This window comes from Phyllobates terribilis, unplaced genomic scaffold, assembly GCF_046119375.1.
Source record: "Phyllobates terribilis strain yellow unplaced genomic scaffold, ASM4611937v1 Scaffold_12__6_contigs__length_324123572, whole genome shotgun sequence".
NCBI lineage: Eukaryota > Metazoa > Chordata > Amphibia > Anura > Dendrobatidae > Phyllobates > Phyllobates terribilis.
In genome coordinates, this window is record NW_027362772.1 from 190,839,013 (window position 1) to 190,850,165 (window position 11,153).

Sequence of the window (11,153 nt, forward strand, 5' to 3'; positions counted from 1 at the left end):
ATAAACAGAATAAAAGAAGACAACTTACTCTATAAAGATCGCTGCGACGATTCAATATAGGTGGAGGAAGGGTTCCCCAATTCGATTTGAGCGTTATCGAACGCGACCCGTTGCTTATAATCCTTATACCCCCTGGCAATGAGTGCTCCTGTATTTTCCATAGGTTCTCTTATATCTAAGAAGAGATCTGTCCACACGCCCCTGTGGTGACATCATGTGGGCGGGTCTCTAGCGTCTACATTTTTATTAAAACAGCTAACTTCTGCGATAACTTATTGCTCATGGATGGCTCTAAAACTATAGGTCCTGTTATTGTCAGAATTATGGAACACCAGTTATTCCATATTTCATATTGGAGTCGATGTCGCTGGAGGTTTCTTTTTTAACCTCGGGAAACCAAACCTTCCCAATTACACACAAATTATTGTAATCCTGCCACTAATTGCCCCCCCCCCACCTTTGCCAGGGGAAATCTCCTGGCATTTTAAGTAGAGTATAGTTTTACCAGTCCCTTCTCAGCCATGTGTTAATTGGGTCTTTGTGCTGAGGTTTGCATGGAGACAGCCGTTTTGGGACAAATGGTTGATTGCTTACAGACAGCAGCGTGAAGTTTCAGCTCTTGTCTGGGGACAAGGTGGATAGGGGAGGGGTGAGATAGAAGAGGAGCTTGGGAGGAATGGTCAATATTCTGTTCATATTTATCTGTCAGGGATATATTTCGCTGACACCCCTATTATACACCTTCCCAAATAACCCATAATTATACACCTCTTCAAATCCCCCTCATACAATCACCTCTATTACACACCTCCACAAATCCCCCCATACAATCACTGCTATTATCCATCTCCCCAAATTCCCCCTCATACAATCAACCCTATTATCCACCTCCCCAAATCCCCCCCGTACAATAACCCCTATAATCCACCTCCCCAAATCCCCCCATACAATCACCCCTATAATCCACCTCCCAAAATTCCCCCCATGCAATCACCCCTATTATCCACCTCCCCAAATACCCCCCCCATACAATTACTCCTATTATCCACCTCCCCAAATACCCCCCCATACAATCACCCCTATAATCAACCTCCCCAGATACCCCTGTACAATAACCCCTATTATCCACCTTCCCAAATCCCCCCATCACCCCTATTAAACACCTCTACCCCATTATACACCTACACAAAATCCCTCCACTGTAACCAACCCCTAAACCGTCACCCACGCTGAGGACTCCGCCCTTTTACCCTCTGCACCTGCAGCTTCTCATTATCAGTGCACTGAAAAGAAGAATGGATGGCGCGCTGCGGACTGAAGTACGGGAACGCGCCTTCAAGCGATCACGTGACAGCAGAGACACGTGGCTAAGTGACCTCATAAGTACCAGGGGCTTATACATTCTAACATCTACCATAGAGGTGTCGGATTGTTTCTTCCTTTATAGCTACTGCAGACACCCTTGAGCATGCGCAAATGCTGACTAGTGTTGCTGACCCGGAAGCAGTAGAAATCCGTTTCTGGTGTTTCTGACTCACGGATGAAGTGTTTTTTAATTGGACAGAGAGGTGTTCATTACGGAGGACGCCGTAATTACCTGATAAGAGGAGGGGAGAGGGGGGTCTTCATGCAGCATTCGTCTCAGGAGAAGCTAGGGTCTGCACAGACAGTCGAGGACTCGGCAGCCAGCCGAGGGGGAGGGATGGCTGGATAGTAATGTGCACGAAGAAGATGGCCCCCTGACGGCAGGCTGCTGAGCTGGAGAGGGGGTGGGAAGGGCTGCACTCAGGAAAGGAATTCAAGCCCTCCATGGAACATAGCTAAAGTAAGTCATATTCAGGGCTGTCTTCAGAGTTCTGTAGGCTTTGGGGGAACCATTCCCCTAACAATTACATGGTTTGACAGATATGACTGCCAAGCTTCAGCAGCTCCCTGGCTGAGACTTTGTAATGATGAGCTTTCTCCATCTGTCTTCTCATGGCCTGTGATGTTTGTGATACACCGTACAATCACACATGGAAAGCAGGGCACTGGTGCCCCGGCGGCCTCTCTGGCCGGGCACTTTTCCTATTCTTGTTCCATCTAGCCTAGACTGCCATGAGTTTGCTGTGCAGACATCTTTAGCCCATAATTTTTCCAGCACATTTCCATCCATCTACTACTTTAAAAAGTGCTGATAGAAAGGTTACATAGATAACCGTACAACAGACTGTGCCCCATTTAGTGTTCCCCTAAAATACCTTATGCTTGCGATTGACACATCTCACCCATAGTGGTTGAGACTTGTCAGTCACCTAGAGTGGTGCTGGAAAGATCCAGCCGGGGACAAGTCTAGTCTGGTTCAGGCCCAAGCCGTACAAGGGCTTGTTTTTTTACAGGATCCATAAGATTTGTTAGTGGCACTAATTTGGAGTACACATAACTAACTTTTTTTTAGCTCTTTATGGAAAGAAAGCAAAAAAAAACCAAAACATTCTAATAGGTTATAGTATATGGCAGACCTAAGTGCTATTCTTAGGCTTCTGGCTGCAAAACAGACCAGTCGGCTCCCTAAAATTGCACTGCTAGGGTGCCAGTTGCATGACAGAGGGAGTGATATTTCTATCACATAGATCTACATAGTAGCTGTAGAGTCAAAATGGTAAGATACTTTAAAGCACCACTCCAGATTTTAGTTTCTTTTCAACGCTGGAGTGGTGCTTCTTCTGTAGGCTTCTTGGCCCGGGTCTTATACTCGCCCTTCGCCATCTTCACCTTTTTCCGGCGCCTCTCTGGTCCCGCGACACCATTTTGTGACTGCAACTTTTGACTGAAGTTACTTCACAAGTGCTCAATGCAAGTCTATGAGAACCAGAATGAGGCTCTCATAGACTTGTATTAAGTTGTGACGTCCGGCTTTCTCCATGAAACACTGGAGCAATCCGACAAATCACAAACTTCCGAAGACCAACAGGAGCAGCGGCGATAGAAGGTGAAGATAGCAGCAGGTAAGTATAAGAGTATTGTCAGGGACCTAAGGTTAGAAGCATCACTCCAGGGGTAAAAAACAAGAGACATGCTAGAACTGCAGTGATCACCAAAATGAATACTAAAGAATTTTTATTAATCCATAAAACATGTAAGTACATGTGCACAGCTCACGGTATTATAAAAACACTTAAAAAAAAAAAAACCATACAGTAGCTGTTGAGTACAGACCCGACCCCCAAAAAATGCATTTCAAATAAAAAAAAAAAACATCTGGAATGGTACTTTAAATAAAGGCATTGTTTTTGTAATTATCGTATTTTTCAGACTATAAGATGCATCTTACTATAAGATGTTGGTTTAGACAATAGAAAGTCTGAAAAACGTATTTCCTACTAATAATAAACAGCTCTGACACACACCCTGACACATTTTGAGGTTCCTTCCAGGCATGTGATTGATCACATGACCTTAGAAGTCCTTCCGCAGGGAGCACTCAGGATGTACAGCTCCATGCAGGTTGCGGTAGCTTTCTCTCGAATAAATAAGAAAGTGTGATCCAGCAAATCCTCTGCTTGGATGAAAAAATTCCTGCTCAGTCGTAGCAATAGGAAAAGGTACAGCTATTCAGCCGTAATTTTTTTTTTTTTTTTTTCTGTCTAAAAAATTTCTGAACTTTCACAGTATTCTAGAAAAATGAGTAAGGACTGAGATTCCGTCTGAAATGTAGGAAAAGCTCTCACATTTATTGTTTCTATAGTATTGGGAGTGTTCTGTTTTTGTTTAGATCTACCATTAAAAAAAAAAAATAAATAAAATAAAAATGTTATATATCGAAAAAAAAAAAGACTGGATTTTCCTACAGTTTTCTCTCTTGCCCTGCACTGATCACATAGATCAGTGTGTGACAGGAAGAAACAGAGCAGTTCTCTCAGTGATTGGGAACAATGCAGTGTTTTCCACAATCACAGGAATCTGTTTTTGGACAATAGAATGTACACTTTTTAAGTAGAAATTTTTATGGCTAAAAAGTGCATGTTATGGTCCAAAAATTGATAATTTTTTACATTGAATTCATAGGAACACATAATTGCAAAGGTCATCAATTGGTATTGAAGGATAAATGCAAAGAAATAACAATAATATTTATTAGTAAAATGTTAATCTAGAATGTACTATTTCAATCTAGAATATTACTTTTTATATTCCATTTTTAGGAAAGTGAACACTGATGACATGGAAGGTAATGTAGGAGATGAAGAAATTCACTTTCAAAGCTACCCTTTTGATTTCCTAGAATTTCTTAATCATCAGCGATTCGAACCGATGGAGTTTTATAGCCACCATGAGCATACCAAGCCTGCGACTGGTCTGTCTTGCACTTCGTCTTCATATGAATGCAACACTCAAAACCACAGTAACGATATACAGCTTACTACAGATAGTACTTCAAAAACTAAAGAGCTAAAATTAGAAGTTCATTCTGCTTTCTCTACAACTAAAAAGTCTGACACTGGACATTTGCAATGCAACAATCACCCTTCAGTGCCCAACACTCATGCTATCCTCGATGGAGCATTTAATGCACAACAATGGGGAATAGTAGGACTTTCTAGCCAACAGCTTCTGGGCAATAACATAAAGCGTTCCATTCCAGTAACCCAGGAAGTGCAAGGTGAAAAAGTCACTAAAGATGATAAACACTATTTTCAACGACTGAAGTATCTAATTGATCATCACTTTGCTTGTACAGTATGCCAAAAATCCTTTAAACAGTCATCACACCTAATGCAGCACATGCTTTTGCATACCGGGGAGAGACCATATGAATGCAATGTTTGTGGTCGTTCATATAATCATATATCTAGTCTAATAAGACATAGGCACTGCCATATGGAGGGCACAGAGGCTGAAGGTACCAGTCCAGTATTAGCAACGGATGTTGAAACTGCGATTGCAACTGCTGCAGTGGCAGCTACGATTACACAGTCACAACTAAGTGGTGTTGAGATGCCTGCAGCTCAGTTAAAAGCAAATGTTACAGTACACCAAGATGGTCCATTCACTTGCAACATGTGTTGGAAAGTATTTAAAAAGCAAAGTCACCTTCACCAGCACCAAATTATTCATACTGGAGAAAAGCCTTTTACCTGTACTGTATGTGAAAAAAGTTTCAATCGGCGTGAAAGCTTAAAACGTCATGTAAAGACACACTCTGATTCAGTAAAAGTTTATTGTGAAGTATGTGGTAAAGCTTTCCGTGACACTACGTACCTGTTGAAACACCAGGTAGGTCATAAGGGTAAAAGACCAGACCATAATTGTGATGTTTGTGGAAAGTCGTATGGTACTATGCAGAGCCTCTTAAGGCATAAGCAGTTGCATGTGCAAAATTTCCCTTTAATACAGCCGCTTTTGCAAACTCCACTTAATGAGAACACCAAACAACCCATTGCATCTGATTCAGTGGAGGCAACATCTGTACTTTCTACTAATGTCGTCCAGATGGATCAAGGGTGTATGAGTGTTATCGAAAGAATTGGATCTGTATTGGAGCATTCATCTGTCAGGAGGCAATCATCTCTATCAATTAATACAAGCAAAAACTTCTGCTGTAATATTTGTGGTCGTGGATTTGGTAGAAGAGAAACACTAAAACGCCACGAACGCATTCATACTGGAGAAAAGCCACACCAGTGTTCAGTTTGTGGAAAAAGATTTAGAGAATCTTTTCATCTTACTAAACATCATGTAGTTCACACCCGAGAACGTCCTTATAAATGTGAGCTATGTGGAAAAGTTTTTGGCTACCCTCAAAGCCTAACAAGACACAAACAAATCCACAGGCTTCAGTTGCCACGTAGTGTGCAGGCTGAAGAGTTAACTCCTGATCATCTCCATTTTGGGTGCACTGATTGTGGTCAGAAGTTTCCAGATTCTTTTCACCTCATGAACCACAAAGAGTTTCATATGAATGATAAGCCCTATGTTTGTGACATTTGCAGAAAATGTTTTGGCTTCATTGAAAATTTAATGTGGCATAAGCTAATTCACCAAACAAGTGCAGAATGTCTGATACCAGTAAACCAGTGTCAAGAAGCAACAGAAAACAATCAAATTAACTGCATGCAAAATGGTGTAACAAGTACAGTGGCAACAACAAATGAAATTGCAGCCACAGATGTGGCTATCATGACCTATACTTCTGAGGAGCATCCTATGATTCCGAGTGGTGAGCGGTTTTCTTGCAGTAATTGTGGTCAGACTTTCAAGCATTTTTTGGCTTTGGTTACCCATAAATATGTACACTTGGTTAGACGCACTATGGCCTGCAATGTATGTGGACAGAGCTTTACAGGAGCATATGACCTGCTCCTTCATCGTCGCAGCCACCTCCAAAAAAGACACTTTACGTGCTCTATTTGTGGCAAGCGGTTTTGGGAAGCTGTTCTTCTTATGCGGCACCAACGTTGTCATACAGAAGAACTTCCTTACCGCTGCACTGTTTGTGGGAGAGGTTTTTTACATTCCTGGTATCTTCGTCAACATAAAGTAGTGCATACTGGTGAACGTGCATACAAATGTGCTCTGTGCAATAAACGTTTTGCCCAGTCATCAAGTTTAGCAGAGCATCAACGGCTGCATACTGTGGCTCGTCCTCAACGATGTCCAACATGTGACAAGACTTTTCGCTATCGATCCAATCTTATAGAACACCAGAGAGTGCACCTTGGTGAAAAGGTTTACCGATGTGATCAGTGTGGAAAGAGTTTCTTTTATATTTCATCAATTTTACGGCATCAGAAATCTCATGATGCCAAACGGGATCTTCGCTGCTCTTGTTGTTTAAAACTCTTTAAAGATCCAAAGTATTTTAACAAACACATTCAGATTCATCAAGGAGGTCGTCCCTTTAGATGTGGAGCCTGTGGTGAAACTTTTGGTAATACTTATGGACTAAAGAAACATCGCCAAGAACATAAAGTAGAAAAGATTCCTGCTGTAGCTATACTTTCTGAAGGAGAGAACACTTAAGCACTGTAAACATAATTCCTATTATTGAAGCAGTTCTCACTTTTATTATAAGCAGAATAATTACTGCATTCTAGTTAGTTGTGGTTGCACCTGTGTTAACTGTGGTAAAGCATTTGCTTCTTTTAAATGAGGTATTTAAAGAGTTGAACACATTTTGAAGAAACATATGTTAAGTCATTGGATGTTTTACTATGAATGCAGAATTCACTGGAAACAATCTACAGCTTTTTAGATGTATTAATAGTTTAAAGGCTATGAACACCTTTTAGGGGCCTTTTCCTTTACTTAAATGTATTTTGGCTAAAAGGCACATTTCCTATAGTGTTTCATTCAAAATCTTGATTTGCCTGAATTCTACCTCTTCCATTTATCACAGTACGTTGCCATTTATAGAATAGCATTCACAGTAAATTGGGTGATGAGCTCGTCTTGTCCTCTTTTTCCCCGAATGACCTTTTATGGATTAATTACCAAATGATGTCATAAAATATTACAGAAATGCTCTTAAGCCAAAGAATACATAAATTTAAAGAGATTCTCTATGAATAGAAAACAAATAAAATGTTATTCTAAATAAGTTTCTAAATATCATTAACTAGCAAATCAAACTTATTTTGTCTAGGGTGATAACTGATAGAATTCTAAAGTGGTCACTGTCTTTTTACATTGAATCTTGTCCTAGAATGTTAATTGGGAGGTGCCTGTGTGCTTGGGCTACTCTGACCTCTAAATAGATAACCTATAGCACATATTGTCAATCCTCAGGTCAAATACCAACTAAGAATTTAAGAAAAGGTGGGTAGCAGTGTTAGCCTCTTCTTAAGCCACCACATACAACAACTGTCTGCCAAACCCGCTAATATTGACGGTTTCAGCCGAGAGTCTCATGTATGGGAGCCCGAGACAACTGATTGCCAGGGAAATATCCATCCGGCATGTATGACTTCGGATTGCTGACTGTATTGTCTCCTGGAGATAAGCCATCGCCCGACATATTTGGTGACTGTTCTTTCATAGAGAACACTGGAGAACTTGGCCGAATGAACACTTGTGAATGGGAGAGAGCGGCTGAGATGGCTATTTCCTAAGCGATTGACACAACCAGCGTTTGGCCGACAGCCATCTAATGTCTATGGCGGCATCTAGCCGCAGTAGCTCTGCCTCTCCAGTATTATATCAGAATATCCAATGAGGCACACAGGTTTGTGAGAATAACAAGATTGTGGCCATTTAAATGTAATACTGAGATTTGTCTAGGGAAGTAAACTGGTGTGATTTACTAATTAATAATGAACTTTCATCAAAATTTTCATGCTGAACTTGATACACAATGTAATAGTGGCTGAGTGGAATTTAACTTTTTTTTTTCCCATCTTTCCGTTATGTAGATATTGGCAAACAAAGTATTTGGCACCTAATTAGTTAACTTAAGTCCAAGTGGGTGTTATCAGAGTTTTCACTGGGGGTGTGTACTTCTCCTAGTATGATGCTGAACAATTATAAGCAGGAAATAACACGCTACCATCATAGCTTAGAGCCGAGTTCTCAGTATGTGAGATGTATAATTTCAGATAGCCTTGATCTCCTGGTCTAACATCCTGCATTAATGTAATGAGACAGTGATCTGATCTCATTGAGGAGTGATTACTAGTTGATAGTGTTCTTGTAAGTGTGATACTGATACATCTCTGGACAGGTATTGTTGGGTATGGGGCAGTACAGCTGAGCTGTCAGTACTAGAAGAGGAGGTGGTCTGATGGAAGGGTTTGTAATGTGACACAGCTAAACTCAGCTGCACTGCCCCTCCACCCATAAGGACCTTATCTGAAAGTTGTTAGTCATCTATTCTTTCTAATTACGTAGGAGGTTAGACCAGGACAGCTGTCTGCCATATTGAAAAATCTGTTTTAAACTGTTGTGGGGCAGTGTTCTTCTTTCCTTTCAGTTTTTCTGCATGCTTATGATTGGTTAGCAGTATACAAGGAGAAGTACATGTCTTCAGTGAAAACTCTGAAATCACTCACTTGGACTTAAAAATCTTAACTCATAAGGTGCCAAATACTTTGATTACTAATATCTCTGCAACAGAAGAGGAATTTAAAAAAAAAAAAAAAAAGTTTTCACAACTACATTGTGTGTCCAGTTCAACCTGAAAATTTGCTGAAAGGTGCACATAAATGTAGTTTTCTTTTTCTTTTTTTCTACTTCTTGGGGAAACTTTTTTTTTTTTTTTTTTACACTATTAGTACAGTCCTTTCTTAAATACTTTACTTCCCAGTGTAAAATGAAAAACAGATACCATCTGCCCCAGTGTTTGCGTGACATTGTAATGCCATGTGAGTGCTTCAGCCAATGAGCAGTTGCTAATATATTTCTTACACTTCCCTTGGATTTTTGAGTTTTATCCGAGGGAAGTGTGAATGAAGTAGCCCATTAGCCACTGATTGTTATACCACGTGACCACTGCAGCCAATGTCACATGAGCAATGGAAGACCTGATACTCATCTCCCGCACTGGCACTGTTCCAAAAATATCAGTATATATTTTTTTTATTTTGTTTTATAATTTAAATTGGTAATACAGTATTTAAGAGGGTGATGGCCATGTAGAGGACAGCCCCCTTTAAAAAAGGGAAAAAAAAAAAGTTCCCAAATGTCTTCGTAGCCCTTGATTTATGAATTTAAAAAATAAAATATGATCCAAAAAATGATAGATATAAGACGCACCTAGGTTTTAGAGCAGGAAAATAGAAAAAAAATGTAAGCAAAAAATGTGGTCACGATGCAGTGTTAAGGGGGAGGGGGTCTGCTGCTGACACTGGTATAGGGGTAATATCCCCCAATTCTGTTAATATCCCCCATCCTGGTAAATATGCCCCTCCATCCTGGTATGCATTTGCACAGAAATCCCCACCCTAGTATGCATGGCACCCCTCATCCTTATCCTAGTATCATGGCTCCCCTAATCCCCATCATGCTGCACATAAAAAAAATAAACACTCCTACTCGCCTTCCTTCTCTCTCCTCCAGCGCTGCGTCCGGTCTGCCCACACTGATCTTGCCAGTGTGAGCCGTGCATGCGTCAGTTCCCACGGGCGTGGGAAACACTGAATATTAATTTTCTTTAGCAGCTAGGACAGTTTAGGCTGCAGCTGCTGCCTCCTGTGCCCACTCCTCTGCTGCTACCAATCCCCTCACACCCCACACAGTGTGTGTGTGTATATAATATACTTATGTTACAGGGTGGTCCAAAAGCTGGTGGACAGAAAATATTTATTTTGATTTATATATAAAATTATATTTACTATCACAAGCATAAGATTGACAATTAAATTTTATTCTGAACAATAATACAAAAGCCCTTAAATTTTATCAACGCGGGTGCTCAAACTGTTTTCCATTACAATTTGCACAGCTTTGAAGTCGCCTCTTATGCTTCGACAAACTTTTTTGCACAAGTCTCTTTGGGTATTAATTTCTTGAAATGCATCTCTTATGTAATTTCTCAAATCACTGACACTTTTTGGTTTTCGACTATAAACTTTGTGCTTGAGTACTCCCCAAAAGAAAAAATCCATTGGGGTCAAGTCTGGTGAACGTGCCGGCCAATCAAGTGGGCCTCTTCGGCCAATCCATTTATTAGGAAATGTTTCATCAAGATACTCGTGGATTACTCTTGAATAATGTGGAGGAGCCCCATCTTGTTGGAAACAAAGGTCATTTGAATTAAGCTGTTGCTGTAACTGGGGAACAACTTGATTCATTAGAATTTTGAGATGCTTATCTCCTCTGACTGTTCCATCAAAAAATATTGGTCCTAAAACACCAAAACTTGAAATACCACCCCAAACTTTGACACCAGGCTCATTTAGTTGTTGCTCTAATGTTAAATGCATGTTCTCATTATACCAGTAAATACAATTATGTCTGTTAATATGGCCGGATAATTTGAAAGAAGCTTCATCACTCCACATAATGTTATCTAAAATTACTGGATTTTGTTTGATAAATCTCCCCCTTCATAACCTTATTACACTTTCTGTCCACCTACTTTTGGACCACCCTGTGTATATATTGTGTATATATAATTGCTCAAAAAATAAAGGGAACACTCAAATAACACATCCTAGATCTGAGTGAATGAAATATTC

The 11,153-nt window shown here is 40.3% G+C and overlaps 1 protein-coding gene across 1 annotated transcript; it reads left to right on the forward strand.

The window, feature by feature from the left end:
* The first annotated feature begins 1,467 nt into the window (after positions 1-1,467).
* On the forward strand, positions 1,468-7,733 carry ZNF865 (zinc finger protein 865). Its single transcript, XM_073656533.1, has 2 exons — positions 1,468-1,825; positions 4,185-7,733. Exon 2 carries the CDS (start codon positions 4,204-4,206, stop codon positions 7,000-7,002), a length of 2,799 nt encoding a protein of 932 aa, XP_073512634.1. The 5' UTR covers positions 1,468-1,825; positions 4,185-4,203; the 3' UTR covers positions 7,003-7,733.
* Positions 7,734-11,153: the final 3,420 nt, after the last annotated feature.

Coding starts and splice junctions, on each gene's coding strand:
- ZNF865 (XM_073656533.1), top strand. CDS start 4,204: ATGGAAGGTAATGTAGGAGATGAAGAAATTCACTTTCAAAGCTACCCT.